Genomic DNA, 23,553 nt, shown 5'->3' with positions numbered 1-23,553 from the left:
CGGAGGACGCTTAGCCTTCCTATGCACATGGTTTATGCTCCAAAGTTTTAGTGGAGTCCGAGCTGCTTATTTGCCTTTGTTGCTTTGTACGTGCTATTTTGGTCATTTTATCTTCTATGTTATATGTGTCTGTTTTAGTCTTTATCCTTGGATTACATTTTTTTATTTCTCCTAGAATCTTTGTTCTGTGTGTTACTTTTTCCTTTCCCTTTGGTTGTAAGCAATGTAAATAAATGTTAATATAGGCAAAGCTATAAGCATTCTAATAAGACTCTGCATTTAAATATTCATATGATGAAAATTGCTATCAAAAGTAGTTTTGTTAAGGTTAATAAATAAGATGTATTAAATAATTCAAAGAAATGTATTTCCCTTTAATAACTTTAAAAAAATAAATATGTAATACTTCACATGCATTATTAATTCTTTTTATTCATTGTTTTGTCTAATTGACACTGAAAAGACATATAAATTCATATTTAACTAAGCATGATATAAAAAAAAAAAAGAAAATGCATGCAACGAAATACACATTTCTTATCTGATGTGATATAAAATGATACGCCGCCTCGTTTAGAGGCACTTCATATATGCACATCAAAAATGAAATAAAGTAATCGTTGGTTGACCAACCAGAGAGTAGAATACAAAATATCGATGTAAAGTTGCATAACGTAAATAATTGTACTCAATGTTTCCAAAAAAATCGTTAAATTGTTTGAGGCAAATTGTGGGTTCAGTGGGTTCCTTTATTTCCTATTTGAATCGAGGATAAAATTATTGAACGCCACTGAACATTAAAACCCATTCAGAACAAAAAGTTTTCATTAAACAATTATACAAAGATTGAAATATATTATCTGTTATTTATTAATCGGGTAGTCGAACGAATAGGCGGACTGGTCGATTTAAACATTTGCATTGTAAATAATGAATAAAATAACAATGAATATCTCATACTATACATTTATATACAAATTACAAATACAACTCATTACAAGTGAATTAAAAGACAAATCAAACGTGTCTAAGAATAATGTATGTACCACAGACACGCAATGTAATTACAAAGATACATAATTCAATATGAAATAAAATGATATTTAAGTGTAAGTGTTTGTAAGAATCAGGCAAAATTGAAAAAAAAATCAGAAAAGATCAGAAACATGCATGTCAAAACCCTACCGATCTGACAATATGATTTCACTCAAGGGTGTTTTATTTATTTGAAAAGATCATCTTTGCATCATTGGATTTGCTTAGGAATATTTTCTATAGAATCGTAGAAAAAAATGAGGTTTTTACAGAGTTATCTGCCCTTGAAATTTTCATTTTCCTTGCATTTCAATGAAACTGTAACTCAATGGTCCAGCATAATATAGAAAATCTTGTCTGTTTTCATTGATTCTGATGGTGCAAAAAAAGTCAAATTACACTATCAAAAAGTTTTTTTCCAACCATCCAGTTCATCTTTTGCCTAATTTTTGCAGGGACTGACACTTGATGAATCAAAGGACTTTCAAAAGTGTTAAGATAAGACAGGGATCGATTAATACAGTTTCATTACATATGGAACACATTATGTGTTGTGAAAATAGTTCTGTTATACAACGAATATTTTATACCAGATTTGGGATTCAAGCGTCATGCATGGTATCAAGTTCAAATGATTGTAGATAATGATTCGACCAAAACGTAATTTTAGAATATAAAATGGAATATATATATGGCAAGACGCAACAAATATACCATTGTATAACATTTTTTAAAATAAAGTATTCTTTTAGAGTATCCACCAGCATAATATAAATTACTAATGTATGTTCTCATAATGAACTAGTGTATAAATATATTGCGCACTGATACCGTATTTTATCTAAAATGACCGGATATTCCAAAGCTTTCCACCATGATCCGGATAGTGAACAAAAATTCACAAACTAATGCAAACATAATCGGAATATGAGTAAATCAAATTGGTTCATTCAGTCTTTCACTATCTACGTTAAGTTCGAACCACGCGTAAGTCATAGTTAGGGAAACGTTTGATTCAGCAATATCTTTTTTTTATTTTTTGGATTAATTCTCCTTATAGACATCACCAGTCAATGAGTCAGCATTTTTTTTAAAAACTGATTTCGTTTATACACAACTAGTTAGAAAGTTCAAAAAGATACAGAAAGGTCAAGAAAAACTGGAGATAATTCTATCATTTTGAAACATGTCATTTTTTTCAAATAATACACCATATTATATATCTAAAAATCATAATACTATAAACATCTTATGTAGGTCATTATTCTACAGTTGTAAAACATAAACAATGTCAAAAATGTCATTGCATTCAACAAAGAAGTTTGAAGAAAATAAACTTAATACCAAGCAAATATTACATCAGTAACCTACAAAATACATGAGTTTTACATTGATTTACTAGTAATCGTCTTTTTTTCTTTGTTTTGAATAATACGATTTACCAAATTTAATTTAAATCAGAAAGAACATTAAATGAAAATTTAAAGCAACATTTGTGATTTTACTTGCACGAGAATAAAACACTAGTTGTATACATATGTGTGTAAAATACAATAAAAAATACCTATCATATGTATTGTAGATTTCGATATTCTGCTCGCATGTTTAAATCTCATCTACAGAATATGCATCAAATATGTAGGAAGACCATAATTTGAAACTTAGTTGTAAACTGGAAGTACTCAAAGCCAAAAGTGCAGGAAGAGGAAGCCCAGTCAATCACCAAGAGGTTCAGTATACAATTTGACTAGTATGAGCTTCTAACATTGTGGGTGTGTAGGGAAAACATCCGACATTATGCAAAAGGTGACTTATATTGAATCGAAACTGAAAAATTTCAAGAAAAAGAGAACAAATACTTATCCGTGACTTATGAATACAAATGATAAGCACTGATACATAATGTCGATGCTTTGTTTCAAGCACTTTGATACAGTTGAGAAATGGCCGAAAAACCGTATCCCATCAGACAAAATGTATCGCTCCGTTTTGTTTAGTTTTTATAATTTGTTACAATTTGAATTCTTCTGTTTGGTTTTATTCAATACCGATTGCATCAACTTCACGATTACACAAAACATCACTGCAGTTGAATACAAAATTACAAAGAAATAACATGCCTTGACCAAACGGATTCTAAGGCCGATATAAGCTGTTTTTGTATTCAAAAGTGATTTAAACAAAACGGTAGATAATAAGTGATAATTTATGGGTGCATTCTCATGTTTGATTTATTAATTGGAAAAAGATCAGGTTGATACTATGAATAAATTAGAACCGTTGTATTTAGGAAATAAATCACGTAAATTCCATTTTATCATAGTTTTACAACAGATTGGCCGTGTATGTAGCATTGTTTTACCCCAAGCAGTAGCGAGCGTTAAAATTCCGACATAAATGGCTAGCTGATTCTTCATGCTTATTTATAAATGCAGGTTATATATTGTACGAAGTATTGGTCATGTGTTTATCACTTTTTTTACCATAGCTGTGGTCTAAAGAGCTTTGAACAACGTCATATTAAAATATGTAGTAATACAATACCTGAATCATCGGTGGAACAGGAGTGTCAAAGTTTATTGATGCTGACTTTCAAATAACTTTTCTTTTCAATTCTAGTGTCAGTTCAACCTTAAAATATGAAATAAGGCATATAGTGGCATTCCGATATTAGTCATAATTCAAGAATATTTGAATATATTCGATCAAGTAGAATGTCAAATTGCATTTATATTGGGGTCCAATAATGCAGTAAACGAGTCACAATATCATAGTGTTACTACATTTATATGTAGTAAACATTTTATAATATTAAGGGTCATATGGCAGTCGAAGGACCGGTATGTGACACAAAAACTTGTGTAGGGTCCAAGTATGTGTAAATGGCAACTTACCGGTCCTAATAATGCCGTTTGACTCAAAATACAAATTAATATTTGCTATATAAAACATTTCAAAAAAGAATAATGTAAGTAATATAGCTATATTATCCTAATGACACCCAAAACTACTATTACGCCCTCTCCCACACTAACATAAGTATCAGAGAATAAAATAAGAAAACAACATTTGACTTACGGTTTTTGACATATAAACCTGAATTTCAGCCAACAAAAGTCATCATTCCATTCATAGTCGAAATTCCAGTACATACTCAAACAGTGCTCGGAACCTTCTTTATTGTTGGGTTCACCATTATTGGTGTACCAGTCTGTGATAGTGATTTGTCTTTTACTGGTTGCCCAGATCCATTCGGACTCTTTCTGCTCGTCTGTCCCACCAAGCCGGAAACCTAAAAGAATATAATTTATAACTATTAATAATCAATAATGAATCTTGACGATACAAGATTGCCACTAGAATAAGGTTGTGCTTTATTCGGGGTTACTCAAATATATATATATATATATATATATATATATATATATATATATATATATATATATATATATATATATATATATATATATATATATATATATATATATATATTTGTTACCTGGCTATGCATTTCTTGGTCTACTGACCCGTGGTTTAACTATTGAAATCCACTCTTTATTGCGAAAACAATGTAAGTATTCGTTCTTTATTACAATGTTTCTCATCATCAGACATCGGCCATGAATAAAACTGTCTTCATCTAGATCATTTTCTCAAACTTAAGCACTTGACAGGAAATATAATTCCCCTGACTCCATAGTACGACAGTTTAATAGAGAATCAAAGGGTTTTTTTATGCGACATTGTTTCCGGTTAGGAATTTCTTTCAACATTGTGAAACCTAACGCTGTATTGCTTTACTGATGTTGGTTAGACCTTGATTAATGAACAACGATACTACAACTAGATACATGTAGTCACTACTTCGTAACTCTAGTCCTTCGGCACTGTTGCCGTTTGGTATCAACAATATTTCCTTTTCCCCTAAAAAGATCTCATCTGCAGCATTAATATTTTGTTTCTATCGAACGACTTCTTTTGAAACAAATACCTTACGAAGGAAACCGTACGAATTCATTTTATAATAATTCTTTATAATATTGTAATGATTCTTTATGCTTTCAGCCGTTTTTTGATTGGTCGAGAACGCCTTTGCCAGAAAATTCATAGTTGCATGATTTGCCAGAACGTTCATATATGCATGAACGCCAGTCAACTTGAAACCAAAATATGGCGGTCATGTAGTTAAAAAGAGTGTGATAACGACCTTAACCACATAATCTAGCCGGAGAAATAGTTTATTACATTCGCATTGATTTTATCGGTACAGTTTGTTTACAGAGATTAATTTTCAGCTCGGGAAAAGAAACTTGTGCATGCTTAAAATCTAACAACGAGTAAATTCGCCCCAAAATTAAATTTCCCAGAACGAGATTCTTTATATATATTTACCAGTTCAATACATTTAAAAAAAAGTAATTCCCAAATGTCGGGAAAGATCAATAAGAATTCAACAGGTATTTTCGGTGGCCATTCATTGAGTATGGGAGCTCCGAAATCCGTTCATACAAGCATGAACGACCGAAAATAGCTGTTTAATCCTTAAAATTCTATCCCGACATTTGGGAATATTTTTTTTAATCTGTTGAACCGGTAAATGTACTTATAGAATCTAGTTCTGGACAAATTAAATTTTGAGGTGAATATACTTGTAGTTAGATTTTAAGCATTTATAAGTTTTGCTCATATGGAATTCCACAAAAACAAGAAGGGTGCCAAATGTTTCTGAAAGGTACGCAAGTTTTATTAGAACGATTAATAGTATAATAGTAACTAAGATAAGTCGTATATTGGAAATTCCGTGTCTGTTCGTCCGTCATACCGTCCGTTTCCCTTTAGAAGATTTTTGGCTCCCATAAAAATCGATAAATTTCAAATCAGCCGTATGTTCCGTGCGTTGTGTATGTTATTTTTGCCTATTGCAGATATGAACTTTCTGATAAAGGGAACTTTGAATTTTTAACACCTGTCTTATGATATTGAAATTCTTCCTCATGACGATCTCGGCTTCAACAGTATGTAATGACTTCAAAGTTAGTATGCAGGTCCTTGGACATTCTTTTAAAAGGAGATATCTCTAACTTTGTGAATACATTAATGCCAAATGTGTTTTAATTAAGGCCTCGCTTTAAAGAGCATTGCCCAATGTCTAAAACTACACCATAAATGGTTATTAAGACAGTTTTTGTATTAATCATTAATTCAAATTTTGTATAACATGTACAAATATGATATACTAATCTTAGCCCCTCTTTTACGAAAAATCTGGCGTAGCATGACTTTACCACAACGCGGAAATTCTGTCGTAACGTTTCTCAAACGCTGAACTAAATGTGATCTTCTATACTTTCAAACTGGTTCTTGCTAATGTTGTAGAACTGCGTTTTCTTTAAATAGTACTCTCTGAAACCGATAGGACCTTGCTTATATTGACAACTGTAAACTTTGACTATAAAACTCATGAGTACTTCCTTTGGTGTGTCAAATTCTAGGGTATTTCTTATCGTTAATGGCTTGTCTATTCCTATTTTCATCATGTTTCCCCTGTTCATTACGCCTTAACTTTCCATGTCGCAAATTGAAAGCTAATCAATAATATCTAGGCTCAGTATAACTTTCATGAAGGATATTTCAAGTCTTTTGAGTCCTAGTTTTCTTAAAATGTCTTCCATGTTAACAAAATGGACGCCATATTAGAAATTGAGCCTCGCAGAAAAGTTCCGGTTGGTATTTTCGTCGTTAGATATTGCTTACATAAGTGAATAAAAAAGCACAATACGTAAAGGAGAAACCGCATCACGTAAAAAAAACACTGCATGTAAAGACAAGAAAGAATCCACATAAATTAATGATATATCGAAATAAAGTAGAAACGAAACGACCTCAGGTATAAAAAAATAACTGAGCGTAAAAATATGTCCACATATCGTATAAATATGATGACAAAGATAACAATAAAACGACTGATCCTTAAAACTAAATGGCAAAATTGAATGAAAAAAAACGACATAAAGTAATGACGTTACTACATGACGTAAATACAAATGTAATCCTTTAACTACGGCAGGTAATATTTAAGTGACAGCACATAAAAAAATATGTATCTCCTCAGATAGTCTAGGCGTTCAATACATTAACGTGATGAATATATGAAACTTTCTAGCTCTGTATGAAAGATTCCGCTCTTCCTCACTTCCTGTCAGTCAGAAACAAGGCTCCCAGTGCTTCCAAAACTATTACTTTATATCGCATTGAATACCGTTATAATGACACTATTATCTTACAATGTATAAAATATTAACCAACCTTTTCTCGTTATATTGCACAAAAACATTTAGATTCCATTATAATAGTTTTTACCAAACAACTTACTGCTAAAATAAAGAAGGGGTTACACTTGAATATAAGAATTATAAAATTCCGAAACCGCTGCAAGGTCACAATGTGGATTTCCTCTTTGATTTAGGTTACATTGTAGAACGCCGATTACTGTACACGTGATACACCGAAAAATGATATAGAATGACTATATATATAAATATATGAATCGAGTTTTTAGTGATGTAATCACAGAGCTTGTTTACTTCTGAAATGTAAGTATGAAAAGTACGCTGTATATCAGCACAACAGCATAATCAGCATAACAATTTCGAACATATTTTGGATCTAATGTCTAATGATAATTCAGGGCACTTCCTGAATCTGATTTCTGTTTATATAACAGATTGTCTTGATAAAAGGAATAATACGCTCCCGCAGGAAGCGTTTATAGTTGTATTATCAACTTGTTTCTATATACTTATGGCCAGAAAAAGCATCAATATCCGCTTTGTACCTGAATTTTCAGGAGCTGAAAAATAGCTTAATGGCAGCTTCATTTGCATATACTTGTACCTGTGCGATTGAGAGCCAAACTCGTTTCGGAAAATATTTGCTAGCTTCGATAATTAAATACAAATGAATCCTAGCTTTCCAAGATAAGGTTGGCCTTATAGTCTGCAGTATGGCGCACAGATGTTTACGAAAATTACGTTATCAATTTTACCAATAATTCTCGGGTCATAAAAATGAAACGAAAACGGACAAAAATGAAACGAAAATAATCGATAAAAGAAAGAATCGACACGAATCAATTCGATAAAATGAATTAAATCGTAATAAAAACATAATTAAACTATACAAAATAAAGCAGAATGAAGTGAAACTAAATACAATAAATGAAATCACTTAAGACGTTTCGAAAATTATAAGAACCATAATGTTAACCAGTGCCGGACAATTCCACCCAAAGATATCTCGGATCATGACAAGCACTAATTCCTTATGAATGCCGGACATTTCGGCCAAAACACATATCAGACCATGACAATTAGTTTAATGCTTTAGGATAAATATATATCATTACAAAATTTACCATACTTGAAGGGTATAAGTATAATTAGTAATATAAAATCGAGCTGACAAAAATTATCAAAGTTGTTTTTAATTAAAGTTTCTTCGGGATCGTTAAAAGGTTTCATCTTCATCATATTATGTTATAATGTTATTATAATATTATATATGTTACATTCTCTAACATGTTAGTATACAATTATGTTTGTTTGTATTTTCATTGTCATTAGACCATAACCATGCATTACATTATGAGTCTTTGTTAATAAAGAATTTGTAAAGAATTTATTATTTATAAAGATTTTATATAAGATTTTAAAATGGTGCTTGTTTATATTGTTCACATACATGTAGTTATTTAGATGATTTCTTACTTTACATGTTTATCTGGGACCACTTTTTAAGTAGAGTCTTTGTAAAAATCATGCAAATGATGCAAAATATGATATAAACCAAACTTTAAAAGGCTTCGTATTTTTATTATTGTAATTAATTTGCTTTACAGGTCTATATGATGAGGTGTATAATTAATTATTTTAATCTACCTGCTTTTATTAGATAATCAATATTGACAATCCAACATTTTTTTTCATATTGGCCCTGTAATAGGTTTGAGATCTGTCATACTGGTCGAGGCGGTCGTATTGGTCCCGTGAAATCGCCGAGGGCCAATACGGCTGTCGAGGCCAATATGATTGACCGAAACTATAACAGGGCCAATGTGAAATTACATATTTATTGACAATTTTATTAACCAACTCAACTAGGTGATTTTGTAGAACAGTTGTTTTCGTGTTTTACCAAGAACGTGTTGGTTTACTTGCATTAATCAGTCTTAAATATCCTTTTTGTATAAAATGGAATGTTCTTTTGTGTTTCTGTAGCTTTTTGTCTTGGTGATCAAAGTTCATGAAATCCAATTCTAACTCAAAATGGCGCTGTCAAACGAACAGAAGTCATGATGCCGTATTGGCCCTGGTTTGATCCATATTGACCCTCTTTCTTTCATATTGGCCCTGTAAGATGCCCGGTTTGAATTCATATCAATTGGTCAGTTTTTGATATATTTTAACGTATTTTGGGTAGTTAATAATGTGTTTTATTGTCATTAACAGAGTATTCCTTACTTCACAGAGTTTCTTCATGTGTATAGCAATTTTTAATGTTTTTGTTTGTTTATTTGTTTGTTTTGGGTTTTGTAGTGATGGGTTATTTGTTATCGTCCGTGAGTTTAACTTGAGCCTCAAAAGTGCATTGAACCTGACCACAGATGTATATGTTGTCGAAGATACATCGGGTACGAATGTAGCGGCGTATAAAAAATTGTATTTATAAATGAAAATTATGCAAGTCTTTTTAAATGTATGTCTCCATCTGGGATCTGTCTTTCAGTGCGCTTACTATATTTTGTTTACATTTCAGGATTAAACAGACTAGGGTTATGGCACTTTTGTATGGAATTTTAACGCTGGTAGCTGTATTGGTTGTTGTCTCGGCGGACCAAAAGCCAAACATTTTATTTATAGTTGCTGATGATTTAGGTAAGTAATTCAAAGAATTGGCAATAATTACAAATCCATTTTTCTCTCATCACTTTCTTTTCGTATTCAAATATCTTAACTTTTTATAACTCTTTCATGTCAGACTGATTTTGCACATCTCTCCTTTATCAAAGATGTCCTACATTTTAGTGATTGAAACGCGGGCTATATTCTACTTTAACAGAGCCAAGGAAATAATTATATTCAGAGATTCAATGTGTTTTCATAATCACTCTTGAACAAATGTGATTTCAATTGTTGTTTCTGTCCTTAGCGTTGAGATCAGTTACTTTACTAAACTTGTAAATTAAATTAGCGAAGTCTCGGATTTTCCCTTCTTCGTTTTTTAACACAAACAAAAAGATCAATATTGTTCATATGGTGACTTTTCTATCGGTAAACTTTATTACCTTTTATAACATGATGACAATCAAACGAAATGATGCAGTTGATAACATGTTCCTACAGATTGTAATGATGTATGGCAATATCAATATATCTTGTGACGTTAATTTTCATATTGTTCACTTTCCATCCACAGGTTGGAATGATGTTGGATTTCACAATCCAGATATAATATCACCTAACATCGACTACCTAGCAAAGAATGGAATGATATTAAACCAGTCGTATGTACAACCAGTATGCACACCGTAAGTTGTCGTAAATAGTATACAATATCTTGCAAATGCTTTTTTTTTAATAAAATTGGTTCATTTTATCATTTTCAAGGAACCACTGGCATCAACCTTTTTGTTCATTTTTATACTTTCATCTAAATGCATATCTTTAATATTCAGTTTGGATTTTGCGTAAATTAAGATATTGTTTGGGATTTTGTAGATCGAGAAATGCGTTTTTGTCTGGTTTTTATCCATTCAAGTCTGGTTTGCAGGTATGTTTTTTTAATTAATGGTTTACAGGAAAGCATGCAATAAATCAAATACGGAACTAATATGTTGGAATACATGCGCAGAAGTGCTACTCATGAGGATCATGCGTACTAATGCTTCATAATGATTTTGTATGAATAATACTTTATATGCTGATCAACCGTTTCCATGTTATCATTATTCGCGCATTGTCATATGTAAATGCGATTATCTTACCATTTATTCACGAATCTGACTTCTTGTAAATTCAATTAATATAACGTTGGATTTGTCGCTGTGTGTAGCCTATAATCAATTACTCGTATAATATGTTACGTACTGGAAGCTTTTAAGGAGGAGTCGCTGGTGGTGTTAGATATATTTCTTTTTCAAAGAAACGGGCTGCGTTTTTTTAATCCCACGAAAAATCTAAATAAAATATTCGAACTCCAACACACCAGAATAAAAAATAAAATAATTATTCTGTTTTTCCTGTTACAGGATGGGGTCATTTTGCCTTATGCTCCGTCATGTGCACCATTGAATCGGACTTTTCTACCGCAGAAACTAAAAGAACTTGGTTATACAACCCATGCTATAGGAAAGTAAGCGAAAATAATATGGTGCATGTTTTATTTTAATTTATAGAAATATGTTTTGTTTTATGTCAGTTTTCACATGACAGACCGAGTGATGGCTACTTATAAGAACTTGAGCATTTGTGTAGGAGCACATTTATGATTTATTTTTTGTTCTTACTTTTTTGACGTTTTAGCGTGGATCTTATTATTATTATTGCATCTCTAGTGTAAATTTAAAAATAAAATCAAATATTGTTTGAGTTATTTGAAACATGAAGCAGGAATTTTCTCAAGTTTTGAAATATGTATGGTGGAAAAAATGGCAAAATTGAAATATTGAAATTAATATTATGAAATAAACACCATGAATTATAAGTCTGCATTTATACAATGAATGATGTATTTTATATATATACTTAGCTTTTAATTTACGGGCCATTGTATTCTCAAATTTTGAACCCAATAGATATGTAATCTATACTTAGTGACCACCCTGACAACACATTTTACACGTGTTATGTCAGTTTTAGTAGGACACAGTTGCGTTTATCTCACTGTACAATTTCCACTTACTTACGAAATTGAATTATTTTTGAGAAACATGTTATACCTAGGTGGCATCTTGGTATGTGTAAATGGGAATGTACTCCAACATACAGAGGGTTTGATACATTTTACGGATATTACAATGGTCAAGAGGACTACTATAATTACACTATTAGTAAGTTTATCAACTCGCATTTATGACGAAATGAAATCGAATTACACCATGATCAGATCCATCCTTTTTTTTCCGCACCGCATGATAACCAAAATAATTGCTGATGTGCAGGAAAAAAAGAGAGTTAGAGTTAAATTATTATACGTGTTTGGAACATTTTTATCTTATTTATATTTTTCTTTCTTTTGTTTTTCATTCTTCTCATCATTTTTGGCCATTTCGTCATCCTGGATTTGGTCTATCTTGAATCTTGAATCCTGTTTCTTTTTTACCCGATCTATTTAGACAAAAACAGCCATACTTATTTATTACTGCTAATACATGTTTACTAAAATGATTTATATTAAGGAAACTGACTTTTTTATATTTACAGTAGGCGGATCAGACTTTCGAGATAACAAGGATCCAGTCAAACCAGACGGATATTCAACGGTAGGTTTCCGTAGTAACTACTCGGGCTTTATCAACTGCAAGTTGCCGTAGTAACCACTCTGGATTTATAAACGGAATATACGATGATTGCCGTAAAAACTATCTGGTGTTTATCAACATACGTTATCATGGATACAACCATGAAAATGTATATAACAACTGAAGAAAAAGATAATTTCAGAAGTAACACGCTTTCTGATTGGATAAAAAAATTTGTCCATTATCTCATAGACCAAACTTTGCAAAGCCAGATGTCATCGATTTTTTTCAATGGTTTACTCGTTGTCTTTTGATACTAAAAGGAATTATAAGGAATTACTGTGATATATTTTTCGGTCTATGTGAAATAACCTCAATGCTCGTTATCCACATTTGACAATAATCTGCTACACAGGTTATTTAGTTTGCATTATGTGAAAGAGGTTATTTCTTCATAGACCGAAAAATAATATAACAGTCATTTCTTAAATAATTAAACAAAAAATTCAATAAAAATAATATATCATTTTTAATATTTCTTTCAGTTTGTATATGCTCGTCGTGCTGATCAAATTATATCCAGTCATGATAAAAACAAACCCATGTTTTTGTATTTGCCATTCCAATCCGTTCATAACCCTATACAGGTAGAGTATATATTTACATATTTACTTTCAATATACTTTTACTTAAAAATTTCTAAAACATTCTAATTGTCTGACCTGGTAATTGTATAAACAAAGAATCGGATAAAACGCCAAAACATTTGCTTCAGAAAGAGTAATCAAGGAAACCAAGGTTATAGCGGTAATCAAAAGAATGTAATCCAGGGACAAAGACCAGACATACACAACAAAGAACATAAAGTAACTAAAATCATACATACAAAGTAACAAAAGTAAATGAGCAACTCGGACTCCACTAAAAACTGGGAGCATGGACCAGGTGCACCAGTAGGGTAAGACTCTCTATATAAAAATTAAATTTAGGGCTCAAGCTTGTTTGTATTACTGAGAAATATCAAAGGTGTTCCTGATTCAAAATATTTCAAAATCTTTTAAGCATTTCATATTATAAAAAAACACGATTCTTCAATCACATTGAATATTTGTATTCGCCTGATTCGTGTTTGTTATCATATAATACAAAAAAAGACAACTGTTAAAACTGACTGTAAAGTCACCTATAAACAGAAAAAAAACACCAGGTCTTAAGACAAGTATACATGCCGCGGAATTGTGAATTTATTTCGAATTTTGAAAATTAAGATCATATCATCTGTATGTGCAATAAACCCTACACAGTCTATTGTTCAGAATGTAGCTGTTTATTTGACTATATATGGGTGGTAAATATCACATTTTATTTATTATTGGTTATATTCAAATACATCTGGACATACTCAGAAACGTTTACCGAATGTCAATCAAGTCAAAGGCATATACAATCTTTTCGTGGTCCTTTTTTATGTTTTATTGAATAACCTTTGAACTCTTGTAGATTTAACATTTTAATATGTTTGAACATTGTTTTGCATTCTTTACTCAAAGGTTCCAAAATATTACGAAGATATGTACAAAAATATAAAGAACAAAGGAAGAAGGCAGTTTTCAGGTAGGGTTTTTACAGGACCAAATATTTATATATGTATATATAACGTCTCTAATGCGACGACTCTATATATATAAATATATATATAAATGCAGTAACATCTGTATAAAAAATTCGTGTCACTATGTTAACGTGGTTTTCAGGTCTTGAGAATGTTTAATAACTACGGATGTAGATTAATAACTCATAAAATTGTGGTTACATCAAATTTTTACTTGTTCGAATGTTTAACATTTTTAATAAAGCTACAGAATACCAGGGCTTAATAGCCGAACACTTGTGATTTGTCAACACCATTTCTTACTACATTCAATCCGGTTAAAACCGAACCCTGAATTATCCGAAAACTTGTCAAACCAGATACCTCTGAATTATCCTAATATCAATTTAATAGGTTCCAAAAAAAGTCCTCGAGTCTTACATGATATATTTTACAGGTATGGTCACTGCTATGGATGATGCAATTGGTAACGTCACAGAATCATTGAAGAGGAATGGCATGTTTGAAAATACACTGATAATATTTACTGCTGATGTAAGGAATTTATTTCTATTACAGCTAGAATTAACTCTGATTTTTTAATTACCTCTCTAATCTTGGTTCTTTTCTTCAACTATTTTGTAATATTATCTCTCTTTATCTCTAATGCATTGTTTGAACCTATTATAAGTGTTAGATCATTCAACCTTATCCGGTATTATTATAAGAGCTGTTGAATCTGTGAACACTCGCCAATAAAATTTGACCTTTGACATGTCCCAAGCATCATTCCATATATAGTTCATACATTGCCTATGGAAGAGGGTATTATACTGTAGATAATCCAATCAACAAATAATGCGTTTTCCTAAATCTTACAGTTTTTACCATTGATGTTGTAAGCAAATTATTAGAAACCTTTAAACAATCAATGATAGATCTTGAAGCAAAACTTAGAGACAGGACAGGTAAAATGCAAGATCAGGTTGATTCATTGCTAATGGAAAATGAAACTTCGAAAGAAAAATGAGAGATAAAGATAAAACCATGCGATTGATTGAAGAAATGTTAACTGATTCCGAAAATCGAGCAACAGAGGCAATAAAATTGAGAAATTATAATGAACAGTACTCTAGAAAACACAATATCAGAGTCGTAAATTTGCCGGAACAAATTGATGAGAACCTAAAAGAGAACTTCCAAACAATTGTAAAAGATCTTTTGAAAGTCGACATCGAATCTCAGGATATACCAACAATACATAGAATTCCAGGAAAAGACAATGACATTAGACCTTTCATTGTTAAGATGAGAAATACCGAAGTCAAGGTGAAAGTGATGAGAGCTAAAACAGGACTTCAGAAGGGAGATAAATTCCATGATGATACAACTCTAAAGACTGATGACAAGACTGAAGAACACTGAAAAAATTGAAAATGTATGGTTTTATAACCATATTTTTACGCCTAAATACGTAAATACACTGAGTCAATATAACAAACAGTCATATGGTAGAGTTTTACAAATTACGATATGTGACCATCTTTTGTGAGTTAATGATTTTTTATTGTGTGTGTGTGTATATGTGTGTTTGTCTTTGTAAGTTATATGTTTGTTTTTGTTTTTGTTTTTTGTTGTTTTTTTGTTGTTGTTTTTTTGTTGTTGTTTTCGTTTTTTTTTTGTTGTTTTTTTTTTGTTTGTTTTTTTTTTTTTTTTGTTAACATATAATAGTGTAGATAATGCTTTTGATTCCACAAAATGGGATTTTTTGCTTAATGCTTTCAAAAGCTTTAATTTTACTCCTTTTGTAAATGGTTTGAGACTTTATCATAATGCCCATTGCATTGTTATAAACAATGGATATAATACTATTTACCTCAAGCTTGAGCGGGGGTGTAGACGAGGGATCCATTGTCCCCCTACTTATTTATTATTGGGGTAGAACTTTTATTCATTTTAGGTTACAGACCACCAATTCAACCAATGAGCATTTGGAACGTACGCAAAAATAGTCCTACGCAAAAATTACCCCTGTTCCTCATAGTGCTGTGAAAAAAGTTCTCATCTTATTTAAAAAATTTAAACAGTTTCTGAAAGGAAAAACATTTCTGTACATTTTATAGGTGCATTTTGCTTCTTGTGATGTGAAGCCTAATCTCCATAATGATTTTTAAATATACCCCTATCTTGTGAAAACACTGGGATTTCCCATGCTATTTATAGACCCTTCACTTCCGGTGACCAGTACTGCACTGCAAGTCTGCTAACCCCACATGCCATTCTGAGGATTGTGAGCTGACATATGTAGAATCATGCTGATATATAGTCATCTGCAGGTTAAAGTTAAGGTAAAGTCCAGAGAAGCCATTGAATATTGTGAAATTAGCATAGAAGCCTATGGGAAGTGGAATTAGTGGTTTTTAGCCTTAAGTTGAAGCCATGGCAAAATGAAAAGTTTCTTGAAATAGCTTTAAACTACTTGAAGATCTTGTTAACTTTGCCATGAGAGGAATACACTACAAAAATCCTTCAAAATATGCATTTTTTTAAGTTATAGGTCCAAATTATGGAAAATTGGTCTTTTTGGCTGATTTTTATGTCCTATCTTGTAAAAAGTGTAGACAATTTAGTAAAAATATCAAATATTAAACTTTGAGGGCTATATTTACCTAAATATGGTAGTAATAAGCACTTGAAATCAAGTTTTGTGTAGATTTGAGCAAAAATTAGGTTAGAAATGAGGAAAAACTCACTATCATTATTGCGGTTAAGGCCATATAAGCATTCCCCTATGGCAACATGGAAAATCCATTATTGAGCACTTTTTTTGCTTTAGGTGCCCTTTACTGGTCATGTTTTAATGTGAAAACACTGTATTTACAAATTTAAAGCCAAATATATCACCTTTTGTGAAAATTTAAAGATTTAGGATTTTTGACATGTGATCAAGAAAAAGGGGGAGGCATGTCAGAAATAAATTTTTAGAAATAGACCAATTTCTCAGAAAATGATTACTTTTAAAACTATTTCTTCATTAATATTGTTAAAAAACAAGTTGTGATTGATATTTTTTATTTGAAAAGTCAGAAAAAGTTCTTTGCAAATATTTAATGCATTTAAGTATGGTAGAATATTGTCACTTTTTTGCTCGCACAACTTGGTTACCCTATATTTAAAAATCAAATATTTAAAAAAGTGCTTGTCACATTTCACTGAAACTTTGCAAATGCATTCAGTATGTGTGTAGGAAGATACCTGTATAGTTCTTTATTTTTTCTAAGACAAAAAGTGACTCTTTAGGTTACAGACCACCAATTCAACCAATGAGCATTTGGAACGTACGCAAAAATAGTCCTACGCAAAAATTACCCCTGTTCCTCATAGTGCTGTGAAAAAAGTTCTCATCTTATTTAAAAAATTTAAACAGTTTCTGAAAGGAAAAACATTTCTGTACATTTTATAGGTGCATTTTGCTTCTTGTGATGTGAAGCCTAATCTCCATAATGATTTTTAAATATACCCCTATCTTGTGAAAACACTGGGATTTCCCATGCTATTTATAGACCCTTCACTTCCGGTGACCAGTACTGCACTGCAAGTCTGCTAACCCCACATGCCATTCTGAGGATTGTGAGCTGACATATGTAGAATCATGCTGATATATAGTCATCTGCAGGTTAAAGTTAAGGTAAAGTCCAGAGAAGCCATTGAATATTGTGAAATTAGCATAGAAGCCTATGGGAAGTGGAATTAGTGGTTTTTAGCCTAGAGATGAAATCTGACCCTAGTATTAAAGGCATAACGGTCAATAACAAGGAGTCACTCATAAGTCAGCACGCTGATGATACATTTCTGGTCTTGGATGGGGGTTCGCATCCATTAACGTCTACATTACACTGTCTTGATTCTTTCTATAAAGTCTCTGGGTTGAAAATGAATGCATCCAAGACTAGAGCTGTATGGATAGGTAATAAAAATTATTCCGATCAAATAACATGTCCAGAGTTCAATCTTCAATGGTCATATTCTAACTTTAAACTATCAGGCATGGATTTTTCACTTGATCTAAGCAAAATATTAGACATAAATTTTACTAAGAAAATAAAAGCGGTATCATCCTTCCTTAAGAGTTGGCACCATAGGAAGCTCACTATGATAGGAAAGATTACAAAAATCAAAAGTTTGGCGTTGTCAAAACTTATTCATTTATTCACTGCTTTACCAAACCTGTCAGAGTTAAAACTCAACCAGATTAACTCTATATTTTATTATTTCACGTGAGATGTTAAAGCTGAGAAAATTAAGCGAAATATTTTAATAGGTGAATACTCTCAAGGTAGTTTAAATGGTTCATCTCCAGTCATTCATAACTTATCTATATTTCAGAATGGTGGTTGGCCTCAGTTTTACGGAAACAACTATCCATTACGAGGATCTAAGGTTACAGTTTATGAAGGGGGAACTCGGGCAGCAGCCTTTGTTTACGGAGCTGGATTAAAGAAAGAGAAGACCGTGTTTGAAGGGTAAGACTTATCTGTAACATAACTTTGTAAAAACAAACACTTGTTCTCCTTGACTAATTAAGGTAATAAATAAGCATGCTGCTGATGAAAGGTGACTTCTTGGAATTCGTGTACAGCATATCGAACTTTGATTGGTATTTTTTTATAATTGCTAGTTCACTTTTCCCAACCTTTAAAAACAAATGATGAATTAAGAAAATATTTAAAATGACATGACAAGTAGAGTTAGTTAAGCTATTTGAATATGTTATTTTTCTTAATATTCATATTACGTGAGTATTATAGATATCAGTCGTACATAGTAATCTGTAGTCGCACGATGTATAAGATAAGATATAATCAAAATGTTATGCTTGTACAGAATGATGCATGCAGTTGATTGGATGCCGACTATTTTGGCTGCAGCTGGCGGTGAAGAAGGTAATTTTCGCGGTGTACTGATTATCCCGTTTGAAAGAAAGGCGCGAAAAATAGTGCCCGCGAAATTGATTTTTAACACTATATAACCCTCAAACGATCATTTGAAACTGCGAAAATTGGATTTCTACACTGTGAAATAAATTCAGTTATTTCACTCCCGGATTTTCTCCTGCGAAAACGTCACAACTTTGATATCAATCAGCGATCACATAATTTAAAATTAATGTAAAAAATTATAGATAAATTATGACGAAAATCTATATAATAAATAGAATAATCAATTGCATATCGTGAATAGCCAAAATATAATAAATAGTGCAAAGAACGCTTGAGGATTTAACTCATACGCGGAACAAGTTCCGCACACTCGTTACATCTAAGCGTTCTTCGACATCCGTGATAATATTTTGGTTATTCACTCTTTCCAAATAATTATCCTATTACTGTTATTTTTGAGGTTTTTGTTGCTTCATCGAACCAGAACTAAAATTCAAAACATAATTTAAATTTCAATTTACAACGTAAAGATTGTACCAAATTACAAAAAATTGAAACCACAAATAAACAGAGAAACGATTGAAATTAATACTATAGAAACGAAATGCTTTCATAATCAGTGGCGGTTCTATGGGCTGCAGGGAATTGGCTTCTTCCTTTTTACTGGGAAATGTGCATTTCCAGTGTAAAATGGACAAAAAATGATATCCTAGCACAAACTTTTTTCTGAGGAACCCCGACTGTACCCCTTCCTTTTAAAGTGTCTAGACCTGCGCCTGTGGTAATATAAATAGCGTGTTTTTCTTTTCTATCTGTGTAATACTAAATATCGTGACGAATTTTTTTAGCACTGTCTTCTGCCTTACATAGCTTTGTAATCATGTATGAATTACACCATTATTAGACCAAACTGGAACGTTACAATGAAACTGAATGTTTCTATAACTCTTACTTTCTTTTTGATCGGTTAAAATTTGCCAGTGACCCAATTGCACCTGCCTAGGTTCGAATATTTAACTTACGTCAAACTAATTCAAAATCATTTCTGTTTTACATGTGATAATTGTCTTTTAAACAGTACCAGGAATTGATGGAATAAATCATTGGGATAGTTTACGTAACGGGTTGAAAACAACAAGGAGGACAGAATTCGTTTACAACCTAGATACTTCATCGCATCCTTTTAATGGTCATGCTGCTATCAGGTGAGTGCTTCTTTAACCTGTTATTAAGTTACAAGATTTGTATTGTTTAGTTTAAAATGGACTTACAACACACAAAAACACAGGGTAAATAAGTCTGTTCGGCTTCTGATAGTCATTTGTCAAGACTTGACCAATGATTGAATAGAAGTTCAACACAAGTAGAGTTTGATTGTCAATTCGTTTCTGATACGACATTCAAATGTTATTGTACATGGCAGAACCTCGCAGAAAAGGGATTATTTCAATAGCGTTGATTAAGAGTACTTCTTGTAAACAATATTTTTTGAGGATTTAGATCTTCCTATATATTTGATTCTAATGTTGCTGAGTAGAGGTTACTCCTTGAAAACGTGTGCAGTATATCGAGATTTGTCAAGTCAATATGATTTAAATCTGTTATTTACAGAGTCGGTAATTACAAACTAATTGAGGGAAATGCTGGTCCTTATAATGGTTGGTACCCTGTTCCGACCTCGGAGAAAGATCGGGAAGTCGAGGAACCAATCGATTTAGGATATTATCAATTATATGATCTTTTAAGTAAGTTTTATAAATGCTTTGTTGAATCGAAAGGCAAATAGTATAATATCAGTGCATGACAAAAGTTAAATACAATTTACGATGATATATTGATGAATAACATGGACTGAATACAAAATAGGCACTTTTTTAAATGAAATAAGAAAGTTAAATTTTTGTTTCTGCAGTTCAGGGAATTGAATTCAAATAAATCCTGTGGAGGTAATTGTGTAGGGTGTTAACGTCAGTATGTTTAGCGGTCTGACTTAAATGCCAATATATCTCGATTTAAAGACTAAGTTTTGTATCCAGCATTCGCCACAATTAGAAACGCAAACATTGTTTTTTATTTTTTTTTTTTTTTTGCGTACAAAATTGTCAAATTACACTCCAGAAATAAATCTACTATATGTATCCTCTTGAAAACAACACTAAGGGTAGTCACAGTTAGAAGACGGCACTGTTAGTAAAAAAAATCAATACTTCAGTTGTTATGACTGTTTACCATTCTATTTTTGCAAGCATTTTTTGTGTTTTGCGAGCATTTGAACCAAATAAAAGTCACAAAAAAAATGAAAAGATTGGTTAATAACATTTTATATATACATCTACAAATGCTTACTACTTTCATTTTAGATGATCCAAATGAACGGCAGAACCTACATTTAAAGGAAATTAATATCTTAAGGCAACTAAAGGAAAGACTTGACAATTATAAGAAATATATTGTGCCACCAGTATCGAAAAAGGTTGATCCAAATTCTAACCCTAATAATTATGGCGGATTTTGGACACCAGGGTGGTGCTAATGATGTAGGGATGGATACGATAGTGATTTCAGTAATACCCTTGAAGTCAAGCATGAAAATAACGCCGTTTTTGTCTTTGTTTCTGTTTTTGTTTTTGTTTTTGTTTTTTTGTTTTTTGTTTTGTTTGTTGTTTTACTTTAAATACAATGTTTTTTTTATTTGTACATTCTCAACGTTCTCTTATTCGCATCACTGATTTCTCGTACATGAAAAAAGTCAGTTTTTTTTTATTTGTTTTTACCAACTACGTATTTCCAATTGCTACTATCACGAATACAGACAACTCAAGTCTCAAAGAAGTAAGCCCTCGGATTAAAAAAAACAGTAGCATCTGTAATGCAACACATAAAGATCAAAACTTTCACGCAGCAAAAACCCAAGTAAAAGCGAAGGGTTAACAAGTTACTTTGAATAGATAGGCAGTGTCTGCTCTTTAAGAAACCCGTCATTTTGTTCGGTGAAGGTCTCTGATATATTTAAGAATATGTATGAGAGATGTAAGTCGTCAGTTACATTCTATAAAATCTTTGAATTTAAAACACAAAGTTATATCATATCTCTGGAACAAATACATTGCAATTATTGTTGTGCACAATGTCTTATATTAATATATCTACATGATATATAATCAAGTCTAATCTACACCCCAACTCTAGAATCGATGCAAGGTTGCAAATTTGGTCCTCTGTCAACTGGATGTGAACCCTTTTTCTTCTTTGACGTCTATGGTAATGAGGCCTGCACTACGCCCAATGCTCTAGACTAGGCTATATGAAAATATAGCTTTCGTTAACCGAGTTATACTTTCTAGTAAGTGAATCTTGAGCGAGAACATTAGCACATGATGTAACTGAGTAGAGTAACCTCTGATAGTATCTGGTAAGAGAGAAGAGGATCTGCAACATTATACAAATACAACCACACCAAGTATTTAAGATATATAAGAAGTCTAATGGGATGGGACAACTCTACCATCATGGGTATTTTTCAGACCCTTCTATGTTTACGAGATCTTCCTGATATTATACCCTAAACTTAAACCTTGTTTTGGTTGTTTCCTGTTATTTATCACTAATCCTAATCCTAACCCTGATTAAGTTGGGGTAAAGAGTCGGGAGTAAGAGTCAAGAGTTGGAGTTAAGAGTTGGGAGATAGAGTGGAGGGTTGGGAATAGGAGTCAGGAGTCAATATTAAGGGTCAAGAGAAAGGAAAAGGGAGTAAAGAGTCAAGCATATGCCCAAAAGGGGGATAAGAGTTTACAGGGAATGTCAGCAATAAGACTTGCAAAAATAGTCGTGAAAGTAAGAGTCAAATAGAATTCTTATCAGTTTGTTCTTAGTTGTCGAAGAAAAAGACCGAGGTTTACAGGTTGTCCACGATCTGTCCAGAATGCAAGATTATCTTACAAGAAGATATGAAACGCCATTTTAGAAAACTCATGAATACCAAACGTCAACCGATCTACCCCATCAGAGAGAAACCAGAGGTTCCATTTATTCTAGACCGTCTATCAGGCTACGTAAACCAAGCAAATAGACCAATACAGACACGCGTATACATCCTTCCCAGTCCTGTCCAGCAAAAGACAACCTTATAAAGACTGAACCTATGCAAGCTGGTTTATCGTACTACGATACTTTGATGACAAAATTAACATCAATATAATTTAACTAAAGAAAGACGAACACTTTGATGAACGTACTAGGCCAAGACCCTTATACTTCTATGAAAGGGGTACGCCAATCGATCTAGGATGAAATTCAAGAAAGCTTACCCATTGAGCCAGACGACGATGACATCCAACAGACGATCCCTTTGCTTTCAACGTACCCAAGGACTACTTGAACGGCCATTTCGTACCGTGGACCCATCCCTGTCATTGCAGGACTAACCGGAAGTGAAAAACGATGTTTGTACACCGATTCGTACAAAACGT

The 23,553-nt window shown here is 32.1% G+C and overlaps 2 protein-coding genes across 2 annotated transcripts in view; one reads left to right on the top strand and one right to left on the bottom strand.

Annotated features, from left to right (window-relative positions):
* Positions 1-3,247: 3,247 nt before the first annotated feature.
* LOC148603198 (perlucin-like) overlaps positions 3,248-23,553 on the bottom strand; it is a 50,129-nt gene continuing 29,823 nt past the window's right edge. Inside the window, exons 6-7 of the mRNA XM_088552965.1 lie at positions 4,114-4,327; positions 3,248-3,666 (exon numbers count right to left, since the gene is read on the bottom strand). Of these exons, the coding sequence (XP_088409091.1) occupies positions 3,657-3,666; positions 4,114-4,327 (224 nt within the window). The 3' untranslated portion in view covers positions 3,248-3,656. The remainder of the gene's footprint in view (positions 3,667-4,113; positions 4,328-23,553) is intronic.
* On the top strand, positions 7,531-21,786 carry LOC148603201 (arylsulfatase B-like). The gene is made up of 15 exons (XM_088553210.1): positions 7,531-7,628; positions 9,850-9,968; positions 10,510-10,621; positions 10,812-10,863; positions 11,342-11,445; positions 12,036-12,142; positions 12,516-12,574; positions 13,099-13,200; positions 14,104-14,167; positions 14,602-14,699; positions 18,531-18,667; positions 19,029-19,087; positions 20,163-20,289; positions 20,696-20,829; positions 21,445-21,786. Coding segments are annotated over exons 1-15 (1,449 nt in total). The 5' UTR covers positions 7,531-7,626; the 3' UTR covers positions 21,618-21,786.

This window comes from Perna viridis, chromosome 11, assembly GCF_037379345.1.
Source record: "Perna viridis isolate PV_CMFRI_1.1 ecotype Kerala chromosome 11, ASM3737934v1, whole genome shotgun sequence".
Lineage (NCBI taxonomy): Eukaryota > Metazoa > Mollusca > Bivalvia > Mytilida > Mytilidae > Perna > Perna viridis.
This window is presented reverse-complemented; position numbering and strand designations above follow the sequence as displayed.

Excerpts from the sequence above, each read along its gene's own strand:
- LOC148603201 (XM_088553210.1), top strand. Across the intron at positions 11,446-12,035 it reads ACAACCCATGCTATAGGAAA|GTGGCATCTTGGTATGTGTA; the intron begins GTAAGCGAAAAT and ends TGTTATACCTAG. Across the intron at positions 12,143-12,515 it reads CTACTATAATTACACTATTA|TAGGCGGATCAGACTTTCGA; the intron begins GTAAGTTTATCA and ends TTATATTTACAG.